We start from the raw sequence: 15,320 nt of genomic DNA, 5'->3' as shown, positions 1-15,320 counted from the left end.
GAAACGCTCACGTTTAACCGCTTTTAATGTTGCACTTTCTCTATCCGGTTTGCCATTAAAACGGTATCTTGATGGTCAGGTGAATTCAGTGTTATTAGGAGCATGCTTCTTTCTTCGAATCGATTGCTTTCTCTTCTTTGTGGGAAAGTTCCCCGCGTAGAGATACGAGATATACTCTAATCGAATTACAACCGTAGCTAAAGTGCAGATAACAAGCGGAATACTGAACAACCGGAAATTTATTTTACTTCTCCTGCGATACTTGCCGATAAACTGCGGACTTTCTGCATTTGGAATCAGGGACGCTGTTACCTCATTTTTATTTGGCGAAGTCCGTAAGAAAATTAAGGATTCTCTAAATTGCTTCAAGAAACACCGACGTTGTGAGAAAAGTCTACAGTCTACTCATGAAAAGTGAAATATAATTCAATTTTCGTGCGTACTGCGAAATCTTGCATCGAGGATAAAAGTAAACGTAGCACACAGCTTTCAGCGAAGTTTTCTTTTGTCAACAAGATCGTGGAGAGCACGAAGTTGCCATTGAGATCGCGTATCTGTTGCCATGCTGTAGAACGATGTTGAAGAGGCGATCATCGAGCTGCAGAAGTCGATTTAATATCAAAGACGGCAGGGTTGGCTGCGTCGGATGATAGAAGGCGAAACGACGCGACGGCCGACGTCACGCAGAGCCATTCGTCACGAAACGTACACTCTATGTGTACGTCCCTGGAGCAAGCTATTCTCTCGTTATTTGTTCAAAGCCAATAGCTGGCATCGCTACTGCGCGGAGTTGAATTTCCATGTCCCCTCTAAAAGGTGACTCGCGTAACATTCCGATTGCAAGCTGTAAAGTTCCAGCGACCAGTGTCCCATAACTGTTTTCGCTCGTTAACAGGCGTACTCCCTTTTGCTCTTTAAACGATTGTCACGCAGGGGGATTGAAAAATAGTAGTATTTGCACTCCGCCGAGAGCCGCCGGTTTTGGTAGAGCTGTATTGCCCCCTAGTTAACCGTGCGCGTTTTGTTATTCGATTCTCTTCATTATTCTTTGAATATTTTACGACCGGCTGCTAAAACAAACCTGAAACAGTTCGAACAGCGCATTTCATTCAATGCGATTGCTTTATTGCTTCATTGTGCTGGATAGTTTAAAAGGTACGTTAATAATAATAATAATCATCATCATCATCATAAACTACATCTATATAACTACGCAGTTATTAGAGTCCGGAATCAATTTTCTATGCTTGCAGCATTGTTGCATTATCTCGGATATACATTTTGTATATGTATAGTCTTAAATGGAACAGTCGCGTGTCTAGTCTATCAAGATTTAATTTGTATGTATTATCAACCGCTCGATCATCGTAAACGAATTTCACCGAACACTGAATGACCGATATAATTCTTGAAATATTTTCTTTGTGTGATATCAATAATTTTAAAGATTTAATTGACTTCTCTTTTCCACTTGAATGATATCGACTCCATTTTATTAATTATTTCGTTTTACGTGAGGTAGTGAAAACCGGAATATCGCGAGCCATGTGACAAAGAGAACTCTCTTGAACATTTATTTATGAAGTTAAAATTGTCGTGATATAAAGTTATATACTAAATTGATTTATCGGTACAATGATAATTATATTCGTTCAATTATAATAATAATTTTATTCAGTATATGGATAAAGTAATAAATTATTTACAACTCGGTAATTTTTTAAAAATTGAAATTTTGATATATACGTTATTTATTCTAAATTTGATTAGCAATTTTTATCCCTGTGTTCATCATTTATATAAATATTAATGGTTTTATTAATAATAATGAAAAAATGACTACAAAATTGTTAAATTAATCGATTAAAAATAGACATGTTATTTATTGGATAGTAGACAATAATGCATGAACGTTATGTGCAGTGACTCAAACTGTTAATTGCGTATATACATAAGGAAATGGAAATTTTACATCTTACAACATAAATACTTGTAATACGAGTTAAGTTAACCAAAGTTTGTTCACCTCATAAAATATAATTAAAAATAGCTATTTAAAAATGTTTCGAATTTTTGTGCGTATTTGCAAACTGATGAACGTATTAAACAGTTCAATATGATTAATTGATCTTCTAAATTTTTAAATTTATAATTTCTTTTTGTTCCAAATTCTTATTACCCCATAACCGGAACTCTTTATCTTATACATATATGAAGCGCGTTAATTATTTCGTTTCTTTATGTAGAATTTTAAAACTATTTTAACATTATTTTCAAATGTAATGCTTTAGAATTCTATAAAGAAGATATTCAACTATAATTTAAATCTGTAAATTCTTTTACGTTTTATGACCTCCTACAAATTTTTTTAAACTAATTTTACCTTAGCCTCGTTTACCTAATATTTTAGGATTATAATTACTATTATATCAAGGGTTCGCACTTGTATATTTAATAAATTAAATTAAATAACTTATAAATAGGGAAGATTCCCAATCCTTACAGCAAAAACCATATGTTTATTAGCGTATGTATACGTGTATGTTCGACGTGTGACCCCCATTTTTGGTCGATCGTGCGCACGTTCAATGGGGCGTATAAATTTTTCTCCTGCCCGAAGACCTGCCGGGTATCCAGAAATACAGCTCAAAGGTGGCACACTTCTTTGTTGATCGCCTCGAGTGCTCCGACATTACTCGTTTCCGTCTTGAACCGCCGATTCGCAGATTCCGGGAGACGGTCTTTCAAAACGTACTTGGTACTTCAATCGCATTCTTCGGAAAATAGGATTTGCGCGGGCGCGCACGTCGAAAATTCAAACTCGCGAAACTCGATCCTCCCCCCGCGGAAGTGGAGCAGCCATTCTTGGAGCAAATCGCGCGAAACCGAATCTTCCTCCGTGTCTACGCTAAGACTGAAAAATCTCGCGCTTCTTCCCACCCGCTACGCGCGCATTCGAATATTTCAGAGATGCATCGGAACTGAAAAGCCCGGCGTCCCTTTACCCGACCCCGATTTAACTCGGTTCCTACCTATTTTCCCCCGACCTTAGAGAATATATTCCGCGCGGGATTCTTCCGTCGCGGGTTACTTGTTCCACCGACATGTAGCCTCTGACGATAGGGGATATTCTGTTCGTTAACTTTTCAACTTTCCGAGGTAGGAAATATTCTAGAAATTTCAATCCTTTTTATTTCCTTGTGGATTTGAATAAGAGAATTGAACCGACGAATTTAGATATTTCTGCTAACTGATGTGCACTATTTTAAGAAGCAATAAACATTTAATGGTTAATAGAACTGGTGGAAAATGTGGTATTATATTTCAGCAGCGTCTTCTATCTTGCCACTGACGCTGAAACCCACATTTCGATAGCAAACATAGACAGCAAGTATTAGACGGAAGATTATCACAGGCGAGCAAGTTTCAATCAGTGCAGTCGCGCAAAGAGTTCACTTCTAGCTAATAAATCCACTGATCGTTTCCACGCTGGGTCCACGCCGCGCCACGTGGCCAGGGGCGGCAGGATCATGATCCCCTAGCTGATGACTGTTGAAAACTAGGGTGGCCGAGTGACGAACGTGATTATCGCTCGGGTATCGCTCCCCCTGGAGTCTTTCAGCAGTCTCCCCCATCGCGTCCCCTGAAATCCTCGTTCCACCGTGCCGCGCGACTGTTCCGTTGGCATCTTTAGCTCCCGGGTAGCGTACCGGTGTAATTAGCAGCGCTAACTCCCGTTACAGTTGCTCGACTCGCGCGTCGCGGTTCCCATTGTCTGCTGGATCTGCCTCTGGTTCCGCTTGTTCAGTGGCAACACCGCGGTACACAGCTAGACGGGATCGGTTTGTTCCTTTCCTGGGTTTCTCTGCGCACTGCCTCCCCTATTTCGTCGTTCTACCCTCTCCCCCTCTCCCTCTCTCCCTCTCTCCCCCACGGTATTGGGCTCACTCATCTCGGTCCCGTCTCGGCCGTGTTTGTGTCTCGCGTATCGGAGATATACACGTGCGCAAAGCCGCGTATCCGTGAGCCGGCGTGATTTCGTTGTCGGTGTGTGCACGCGTATGGGCATTCACCGCAAGAGTTACGACGTGCTCCCCGCAACAGGTCCGCCGCGGTTTCCCCCTTGGCTACCACGCCAAGGGGAGAAGAACAGGAAGAGGGCGGGTGGACCCGGCCGAGGAACAACCAGACGGAAGAGGAACCGAGTGATAAAGAGGAGATGCTGTCTGTCGTTCCTCTCGCGGGTACCACGAGACATGGGCCCGGATCAGGGCCGGGGAATCCATCGATCTCCTTTCGATGAATCCCGGGGAAAATAAGAGTGCTCCGCTTGAAAGAGAGAAAGAGAGAGAACGTGATCCCTCTGCGCGATTGTTACACGATCCTCGAATGCTTCGATAGGTTACCGTGCACGCTCCTCTCCTCTGTGTAACAAGTTGTTCTCGGTCCGCAGGGAGCGACTCTAACCGAGAGAGTTTCGGCCTCTCGAATGCAAACGCTCTCCCCGAGTCACGTTCTTTCGTCCGATTTTATGTAACCAGATGTGCAAACTGTTGGTAATTGCGTCGATCGAATTGTCGCGTTTTTTGGTCTGCGTCGCGAGCTTGTTTGAGGATTGATTGGGAATAGTATAGCACAATACAGCGATGGTACTAGTGTTCCCATTTTTATTGCAATAGATACCCTGTTATCTTCGCTTCGTTGCGCCCAATATACCGTTTTTCAGTAATGTCGTGGTTTATTGTTTAAATAGAGGAAATTATATCGGGTTGCTGCAAAAATAATTTCGGATTTTCGTATATATAGCTTACAAAAATACCGAAATTACTTTCGCAACATTTCAATACAAGACAGTATTGAGAGGAAAATGATTCGGTCTGCAAAAATAAGACAAAAGTTTAGAATCATATTTTTTCATATATAACTCTTTTTCAAAAAATTTGTTTGGAATATAATACAAATTAATTTATTAATCAAAACATGTTCTCCCGGGCTTACGTCAGATACCCGGGGGTATTTACAATAACATCGCATATTACGGTCGCTTAATAAGATAGAAATATAATAAATGAACAAGCAATAATATACACATCAAAATAGCACCATTGGCAAAAAAACAAAGATGAATAAATAAATATAAAGACATGTAAGAATAAATAAATAAATAAAATGGACAAAATTGTTCAAATACACAAATAAATAAATAAATAAAAAACACAAACTACATCTATTGTCCATTTTATACAAATTATGTTGCTTTAGTCGTCAACTGGCGTGTCCGGTCATGGTGTACTAATTCCCCTTTTTGTCATACTATAGACCACGTAAATCTGGAGATTATTCCAATCCATTTCCCTTTAAAAATGAAGCATTAAATGAAAAATGTTGTTCCTTTTTCGTATTCTTTTTATATTTACTTTTAAATGCAAAATAAACTGTCTTCGTTTGCACCACCAGTTGCTGACCACCCGATATATTAAACTAAGTCTCTTGGGATTAACTGTAGTCCAGAGAGTTTCGACCTCTCGAATACAAAGGCTCATGGTAATTGACGTAATTCCGTTCGATTTTATATAATGCCTGAGTTGATAACTACGCTACGATTGTGTAACTTGTTATCTTCGAACGATGAAAAGAAGCTGTCCGCAATAGTCGAGGAGAAGATTGAACGTAGGTTTCCATATACAATGTGTACCAAATGAAGCAGTTGTTAAGTATAACAAAGATATCGATTCCATCTTGTAATTAAATGGGACAAGAGAGAAGATCAACGTTTCAATTTTTCAATCGTTACGAAATGTTTTTAATACAATGGGTTTGTTTCGTAGTAATAAATAACGCTTACTTGTCCCAGTTTTAGTAAAACGTAATGGCAAAGCGCAAAAATGTGCAGCTTTTAACGAAAACAATTCCGTTTGTACTATGTCCATAAGAGGCGATTTAGGTGAAATTTTCGGTTACAAATTGGGTCACAGGAGAAAGGGATGAAAAATTGTTCCCCCACTGCCTGTGTAATTTGTGATAGATGATAGCCACTAAACCGTGGAATAAAGACTGCAGGAAACGGCGAATGCGAGCAAACAATATGCCGTTAACTTTTGTTTTCGTGAAATAGGAAGTTGAGGATGCATTTAACGCGCGGTCGTATTTTGTTTAACGCTAACAGGCGATGGGAAATTTAAAACTCCCACGGACCCGTTAAAATTAATCCCAGCACCGTGACGTATGAACAATTAAACTTTCGAACACGCTTGAAAACTGCACGCAACGAGCAGTGCGAATTAATTAATCGGAACAAACATTCGTGCATACATTTTGCTGTTTAACAATAAACACCCGTCAGCTCCGGCCCGCCGTTTCGAGTATTTAATCGCTCGCACAAAATTACCCGCAGCCTCATCGGCTTTCGTAGATTCAAAATATAACAATTCTGTATTCTAAATAAGCTGTGCAATCAACATACTTTCTTGTAAAATACGTGATTGTCCTCTTTTATATTTGTACGACTAAACGAGTTAGCCATGATTAATTTAATTCGAGAGGAAAATTATTCTTCGCGCCTAGTATCCTATATCTTTAACTATACCGCGGATTTTTATACAAAGTAAAATATAAGAAGGTAAAAGATAATAAACGAAAGATACGGTTAAAGCAAAAGTCAGATAAGCGTGTATTTCTTTATTTAATAACGTTAATACAACGAAAATAATATAACAGCACATTAAAAACATTGGTTTGTATTTCACTTATTCATTTTTACTATAACTGCATCAAGACGGTAGACTATACTAAAATTACGTACACTTGAGTGACATCTGTGTCTATGAAACTGCACAAAACGACAGATTCATAGAAATTGTATAACAAGAAAATAAATGACTATGCATTAGAGGCACAAAAACACGCGAGACTACGTGATCCTAAGAGATCCAATGATTACACTAAATATCGTAGGAAATGCAGCTCTAAGGACGGATCGCATCCGAAGATCAGTATTTTCCCGTAATTCGTTGATTCGATGCCGATCTGGCCGTTTAATCAAACATCCCCGGGAGCCGAGCGATTCCCGATCCGATCCGGTGACTTATTTATCGCATTCCGAATATTCCGTTCACCTCGACCGTTCGTTATCGTCGGTTCCATCGTACGTCACGGATCAAGCTGTACGGCAAGGTTCCGAGCAAACAAACGGGCCCCGTGTTCGCGCATAAAATAGTGTTTTTATGGTTACCGACGACGAACAGCGTTTCGCTGGTCTCGATTAAACAATGGAACCGTTCTCCCCGTGCAACCCACGCCCTCCCCCGCTCTCCACCTCTGCCCCCTCCGTCCCCCTGGTTCCCCCGCGATCCTGGCTGCGCTCGACTGCTGCCGGTGGCAGTGTATAAATCAGGAAGACGACTGTACCCACCAACGACGATGTATAGAATGGGCCGGGAACGCGGAGGTGGAACGACGCGGGATGGGCAACCGAAGGGAGAAAGGGACAGAGAGAATCCGGGCGGGGGTGGGGAGGGGGGGCTAGGGGGCCGACTCGAGGAGAGTTCAGAGGAGGGATTAGGGGGCACACGATCGGTTCCGTTGCATCCGGCGCAACCGAGCAGCCTCGATGCATCGTGAGACGGTTCGTGACTAGAATCACGGCTCCGCGACCTTCCAGTCGCGTTTCGCGCATCCTTTTTTTTCGATTCGCGACAATTTCGAGCCCCACCACAGGATCCTCCGTCCCATCCTCCCACGAGCCAACCTTATTCTTGCCGGCTCTCTCTCAGCCTCTACCAGCTCTCTGTTGACTCACGAAACCACCGGGAGGCACGGATCATTCGATTTACCGCTGGACGTGATTTAACGGGAACGTGGATACGTGTCGCTATATCTGTCCACCGGGGTATAAAAATGTCTTAAGAGTGGACTTGACGTTGTTTGATATTGTTCTGTTATCGGATTGCCCCTTCCTTGCAGCTAGCCCTCGGGGCTTCTTGCCGTAGAACGGCGATCGTTGGGAAAAATGATCGTTTTCGAGGGTCGCAGCGGATGGCTGCGCGTTTCTAGCGACAAAGGGAGGTTCCACTCTTATCTTGTCTCTGCTTTTTTTCTCTTTTTTTTTGCTTGCAAAAGTCTCCCGAAACGAAAGATCAACGTTGAGGAACCTATCCAATCTATAATTTTTGCATCTACTGAATTTTTGCAACTATTGAAAATTTATTTTCTCGAAGCAGTTTTACGTTCACCTTTCGTAAAGACATAAGGAAATGCTGGCCAGAATTCTATGAAGTAATTTTGCTATCCCAAAACAGTAAGTGTGCGAAGTAAAATAGCACATGAAATCAAAATCAGACGGATCAGATTTATTATATCTAGATTTTTATAATCTTCAAAAATTTTGATCGTTTAAAGCTCTTACAGTAGATCGTGGACTATTGGTGATTTTGCATCTGAATTCTTTATTGTCAAGATACGTTCTATACGTTATTGTCTCTTTCTAATGCACTCCGAATGCAAAACGATTTACTGTAAAAACGAATAAAAATCCGTATCACTCTGTTTAATTCGTATAATCAAGCTCCCACTATATGGCAAAACCTCAAACAGCGTAAAATAATATCCTCTGTCTATAATTCAGCTGAGCAAAGTATTCGTATAAAAATCCTAGACCCTAGATCTAAACTCTAACAAACTTTATCTGGTTTGATAGACTTTTATAAAAGCTTGACACCGGAATTGTATCAATATGTAACTGACTTGGCAAGTGCAAAATTCAAGGATGCAGATTCATCGTGAACGATAGCCGCGCCTCGCCGAGGGAAAGCAATTCCGACAGGATTCTGCTGGTCTGTCGTACGGTCCTGTCGTTTCCGGCGGCGCGGTGTGGCAATCCACTTCCGGCCCGACGAAGCTCGTTCCGGTGGGCGATCGCGAAAAAAAGGGAACGTCGTAAATGAGAATCACAGGCGCGACCGCAACCACCTCGGGACCAGCAGCAAATCACAGAAAAGATGACCATTGCTATCGTCGCTGTCGCATCGGCAATAAATGTTGTTCCCAGCGTGTTACGATCCTGATAGAGTTTTAACGGGACGATAAACAGATAGAGCCGTTCTCTATCTGTGATTTCGCAGGGGCTGAGAATCGATCAGAACAACTATTCCCGCGTCCCGAATTTGTTCTGCTCGATTAATGCGCGCGTACGACCTCGCGTTGTTCCGTATCGCGGTCGCGCAGCTGATAATTATGTGATTTATTCGCCTCGTGTCGTCTCGCTCTATCCTGGAATTAAAGTCTATCCTTCTTCTCGCTGTGGTATACCGTATTTTTGCTGCACTTGATAGCTTTCTATAGCTAGGAAGGTCAAATGCATTGGCTAAAGTCCCATTAAGAAAAACATTAAAAATTACACATTTCGTTATCTGTCCTTCATTTTTTGTCCTTTTCTACGTTCAGAGAGGATCTGAGACACTTCTCTCGAGAAATTTTAGCCTCGAGCTATCTTAGAACATGCTGCTAGCACGACCGAGACTGGCACGCAAATGTACTTCCAGCTTAATACTAACTTATAGAAAAATATATAAGTATATACGCATCTAACCGCGTAAAATAATGTCGCATAAATCAATTCCGCGTATAAAAAGATCCGAGTAAATTGAAGTGACTTTGTCGTGTGAAACAAATACTGGCGTAAAAGTGTGCCACATAAATTGATAAATATTTATTTTCGTCACAGATGGAATTTAACGCGGCACATGCGCAAGTACTTGTTTTCTAGGTTGCCTGATCTGTTAAATTATAAACAAGAAGAAAATGCGGCGTTATATAATGCTTCATTATTTGTTTCAATTTCAATGTTTGTCTATGAGAAGTACGTCTGCTATTTTAAAAACGACTGTCACCGTTCTCCATCCTTCTGTACGGATTATAATATCGAGCAGACATATTCGATCTAAATTACCGTATCATCGCGTTAGGAAAACTGTGAGTTGGTCAAGTTTATCTTCACCGGCGACCGTAGAGGATCGCCGTTGCATGGTCCGAAAGGACGCGTTTCTTTATTCTCCGTCAAGCGATTTATAAACGTAGCTCCGATAAATCCTGGCGCGACAATAAAGCACAGTCTCTGCGTACGCCATTTCACATCGTAGTATCGTAAAGGGGCGTCTCACCTGCACAACCTTCTCATGGACACTGGTGATTCGTTGCACTCGACACTCTCGTAAAAGAAGGAGAAGAGTAGTTAAGAGACGAGCCACGAAGTTCGCGGGACTTAGCTTCTTTATTATTGTCCGGTGCGCGGCCAGTAGGAAAGAACTTTTGAAGGAGGTTTACAGCCGGGCGAACCAGTCGGAAAATTTCCCTAAGCAGTAAAACGCCCGTTCCGCTTGATTCGACGCTATACGGGAACGCTCCCTTTGCCTGTATTTATTTAACATTCCAGGGAAATAAGAACGGGGTCGAATATGTGGTTTGAACCGCCGCGACGGCTTTGCCTACTGGGAGCCGGTTTTAATATTCCCGGCGTCGCGGCGCATCCAGACGAGAAATATTTTTCTGTCGGTAAATCGGGAGGAGAGGAGAAACAATCTGCGCACAGCAGGCGCTTTGATCGCGATTCGCGGATAAATGTTTGGCGAGATTAAAGACTTTCGTAATCGCGACTTTTTTATTTTCAGTTCCGCACTTCGCGTCGACGTGTGCGAATGTCTTTGATTTCGTTGCTCTTTTGTTTCTCTCTCTTGGTGTGAAGGCGAAAGTAGAACCAGGGTTTATTAGCCTAATATTTTATTTATTATTGTCAATTAGCCATTAGAATATCTACATTCTATAAGCTAATATGCTCAAATGGGCCCACAAGTTAGACTCCCTTAGCGTCATGTTGAGGACAATTACACTCAGGAATACTCCTAAACCTAATTGAGGTCTGATAATCAGTCTTTTTAATCTTCTTTTAATGTGTTGGTGAAATAATACCTGAGTGGGCCAGTTGAAATGACAGCTGAGAGTTATTAAATATGTGCTACGGAGTATCTGTTAAAGCACAAAGAATTTTTGACTAGGTTCTTTGCGTAACATTTAGGTTAGACTTGGAAGTGAATCCTCACAACTTTATTCTATATGTCTGAACCATAAGATTTATCGATCCGCATACGATAAAGGTGAGTTACATAGAGTCATTTGTAAATATGATCACTGAAATGTTGATCTTTATATTTACGTCATACATACCATCACTGTTTTATGTTTCACCTACTCATGTTTGCCATAAATACGTAAAATCTACGATATATTATACATAGTAGTCATCACAAATTACTTTATTTTCAATCGTCGAATTAAAAATATTGTTGTAAGGGAATTCTTGTATATTGAATCTATTAGTCTTGTATAATTATATTCCTGTACAACTTTAAACTCGTTGAAGATATCACTGCAGCAAATAACATTGTATTTTTCCTGTCTACTTAATTCGACTTATTAAAAAGTCTCGCAGTATTGTATCAACAGGATATTTTCAAGCAAAGCGTGTACGTTTTTCTGAGCGCTAAAAAGATTGTCTTCTCTGGTCTTCTCATTGGCCAACATCGATCGAGACGCAAGCACGCGCGCGGGCCGCACCACGAAGGATGTTATTTAGCGAATAGAGACGTGCATTTCACGGCGCCTAGGACTAATCAAATCTTAATAGAGGCGCTAATGAGAGGGCATTCGACCGGCGGCGGGCGATGAAGAGGTGTAGGGATCGCGCGGGGTCCGAGAGGGAAGGGTCGAGGGCTGGTCATCCCACTCGAATTATCCTCTGCGGTTTCGTGCCGGTGCATACCGACGGATGTTCGTCTCACGTTCCCCTTGCCTTGGCGAAATAACAATTATTATTATTCGAGGATCGCGACTTTTGCAATATTATCGTAGCCACTTCGCAAGAGACAGAGAAGATAGCGAAGACGCTCCGCCGGCGTAGAATGTTCATAATTATGAGCACGTGACTCGTTTAATTTCCTGCCTGAACTCACCGCTGCACCTAGACCGACCAATTTCCTCCTTCGACCGGGAGACCGACGACGCCGATCGACGCCCGTGAACGATACTCTTTCTCTCGTCCGCCCGCCCGTGTCCCCGTTCTGCTTCGTTTTTCTGGGCTGAAACTGTCGATCCGAAAAAAAGACCGCACCGACGATAAAAGTCCCTCCCGATATTGGATGAACGTCGCGGAGTGTAAGTTAATTAATTTTTACGAAACTCCTGATGCACGGCACTTCCTGCGAATCTACGCGCAACGCGTCTCGTCGCGTCGCAAGGCGTTTAAGATGCGCTCGAGACCTGTACTTCAAAATTTTGGCATTATTAAAATACATATTGTCATTATCTAATACCTTCCCTTCATTTCTTTTCATACTGTTTTCAAGGCATATCACTGGACTGCGGATTTGAGGCATTTATAATTTATATTGTTAATATAATTAATAAACATACATTATTAATTTTCAACATTAGGATTATTCAAACAAAAAATATATTTTCAACTAACCAATATTTTTTAAAATTAATTTAGACAATTTTTATTTTGCACAGGGATCCGCAGTTTATAGATCGTAGTTGAGGGTCAAGCAAAATAAATGATCATACATTGGACTGCTAAAATAAAAGGATATCTTAGAATTTCTTAGTTGCTCTACTCTATATGTTTTCGCATTAAATATTCACGTTTAATGTTTAGTATTGATGTATTCCTGTCTATTGTTTAGGACACGTTCTATTTTCGCTTTGCTCGTCGTGTTCCTACAGTTCGCATCCGATGATTTCGTTGGAATATTAACTCCGAGTAATTGCGATCCGAAGGTTCGTAATTTGGGATGGCGACCGTTTCCCACGGATTCGTTATTTTAAGACAGCTATATGCGGAATTGATATTGTGTCAGTAAATCGAGAAGCTAACGGAGTAGAATGATGGGAGTTAAAGATACCGGAGGGCAGTTCGGATCGTGATAATCCATTTGCGCAGCGATACTCTCGTCCCGCGGTGGGAAACCGTTCGAATCCGATTTGCAGGGTGTCGGATCGGCGCGGCGTTTGTTTGCGAACTTAGAAAATTCGAAATTGATTTTTTATCGGATCAGATTTGTTTCATGCCGAGTATTTTCGAAGCATAAAACGAGGATAAACGTATGAAAGGGTGAAACAGCAAACAATGGACGGAGAAACGGGACGGTTCTCGGTCAAACTTTTCGGAATTGCGGCTCGTCGATAAAATCTGTTTGCCGTGCTGGATTAGAATCGCGAACTAAATCCGTGGACGCTTTATCTCCTTTCGATCGGGACAGGTTGTAAATTTTATATTTTCACTGAGATGATACTGTAATAATCCGTGCTCGTAAGAGAACGTTACAGCCGATCGAGTTACGACCTCATATATGTATCGGATACTGTTGGGATACGGCACGTCCAGAACCAGAATCAAGAACCAGTCTTGAATCCTCCTCCGCGGGAGGTAGGCATCGAGTGACCTTTGACCTGGGAACCGGGGCATCGGCTGCTTTCTCACGTAACGGTTACGACACAGCCCCTCGACTACAACAAGAAAAGCCGATGTCGATTTTAAGATACATTACCGATGCCCTTAGTGTCTGAGAAGTAAATGTCGAACGGGCTCGTCCCAAAAAATCCGCCCCATTAAATCGAAAAAAGAGGAGGGCGCTGCTTGCGAGACACGGACACGTACAAGAGCCTCTCATTAGGGATGCTTCTTCTGCCGCTGCTGCTTGTTAATATTTCACTGTGCACCCACTAGAAAGAATCACTAATCAGTCTCGCGGACCGATTAAAAACGCTGTCGTGTTTTTCATATTTTGCGATAGACTGTTGCGGAGATTTGTGTTTAGTGCTTTCTGTGTGTGTCAGATGCAAGTGTTGTTGGTAATTCTCGTGATCAAATGGTGTGTGTAACTAACTATTGCTTGTATCAGATTAGATACGACTAACTGAAATTGAACGAAATTGAAAGAAATGGCCGTTCATAGTAGAAATATATTTGTCATTGATAAAGTCCTTAAATGTGCACTCTGCTTCTAGAAAATTTACAAGTACCTTTACTATTCATTTCACACGAATGGACAGTCAAGAACAAAATAACAACTCGCTAGCAATCCCCAACTAATTGATGGATCAGACTACTAAATATGTATTAATTTCTTTGTTTACAACGAGGATGCAGTATTTTCAGTTTTTTTTTCCTGCATATATGAATGCACTATGGATTGTACAATGTTGTATATGGTTGGCTCATTCTTTTCTATGTCTTTCAGTTGCGAATAAAATAATCGACAACAAGAGTAAGTGTACGAAAATATATAATATAATACAGCTTATACAATATGTTATATACTTTGTCAGAATGTGGACAAAATGAAACTTTTAGTGAAGAGCAAAATTGAGTGAATACTTTTGTAATGGTATACCTTTTTTAAAACTGGTCTAAATGACTGCAATTTTTCTGATAAAATAGAAATACAACCTTCTGGTTCATATTACATTATCTCTGTTATTCAACAGGTATCCGGTATTACGTATGGGCAGAACCGGATATTTTAATATTTTCAGAAACATTTGTTTACTTGCTAGCCGAATAAGTCTTTTGTATAAAAGTTTTTTTTTATATAAAAACTATTTTCCAATTTTGTAAGGTCTAATTAGGGTATTCAATACTGTTAAAAGTTTTTCACTATGTGACTTTCTTTTTAACAGGAAATAAAGATTACTATGTCTGTTCTGCCTCTCATTGCCCTATATGTATACCATATACAATCATCACAGTTCATACAGTAAAAATCATTCTTCTCCCATTTCTGAAAGCATCTACATCATTTCCTCAACTCTTGAACGCCACACACTATATTCATTATTCCTTCAACCTCTAAATAGCGTACACCATTCTCGTTTCATTTCTTAAATAGTGAAGATCAATTCTTCCTCTATCATTGAGATAATGAATACCACACAGTCGCCTAAAATAAGATGTATAGTGTACTTCGTATTGTATTCAATGTCATTCCTTCACCAACATCAACTTACAATCATCGAATAATATTTCAATTAATCGCACCCGAAATGACGTGTATTTCAACAGCTCAACACACACATTTTTCCGATGAAAAAGAAGCTATAAGAATTGTGAATGTAATTTTTCCTATTACATTCTGATCTATTGCTTTTTCTAGACTGATAACAGTTTCTACTTCACAGCTTCTTACGCCTCAGCTTTATCGTAACAATTCTAACTAAAAATGCTGGTATTTACAACGCCAGCAAGGGTATTATTGACGACTGTAGGTCCC

General features: G+C 40.8%; 1 protein-coding gene across 2 annotated transcripts in view; it reads left to right on the top strand.

The window, feature by feature from the left end:
* The first annotated feature begins 719 nt into the window (after positions 1–719).
* Rbp6 (RNA-binding protein 6) overlaps positions 720–15,320 on the top strand; it is an 895,262-nt gene continuing 880,661 nt past the window's right edge. The window contains exon 1 of one of the 2 annotated variants that reach the window (XM_078192887.1): positions 720–1,155. In XM_078192887.1, coding sequence (XP_078049013.1) covers positions 1,113–1,155 — 43 coding nt within the window. In that variant the 5' untranslated portion in view covers positions 720–1,112. The remainder of the gene's footprint in view (positions 1,156–15,320) is intronic. The other variant, XM_078192889.1, reaches the window with a different exon arrangement.

The sequence above is a fragment of the Augochlora pura genome, chromosome 10, assembly GCF_028453695.1.
Source record: "Augochlora pura isolate Apur16 chromosome 10, APUR_v2.2.1, whole genome shotgun sequence".
In the NCBI taxonomy this organism is placed as follows: domain Eukaryota; kingdom Metazoa; phylum Arthropoda; class Insecta; order Hymenoptera; family Halictidae; genus Augochlora; species Augochlora pura.
Note: the sequence above shows the minus strand (reverse complement) of the source record. Positions and strands in the feature narration are given on the sequence as shown.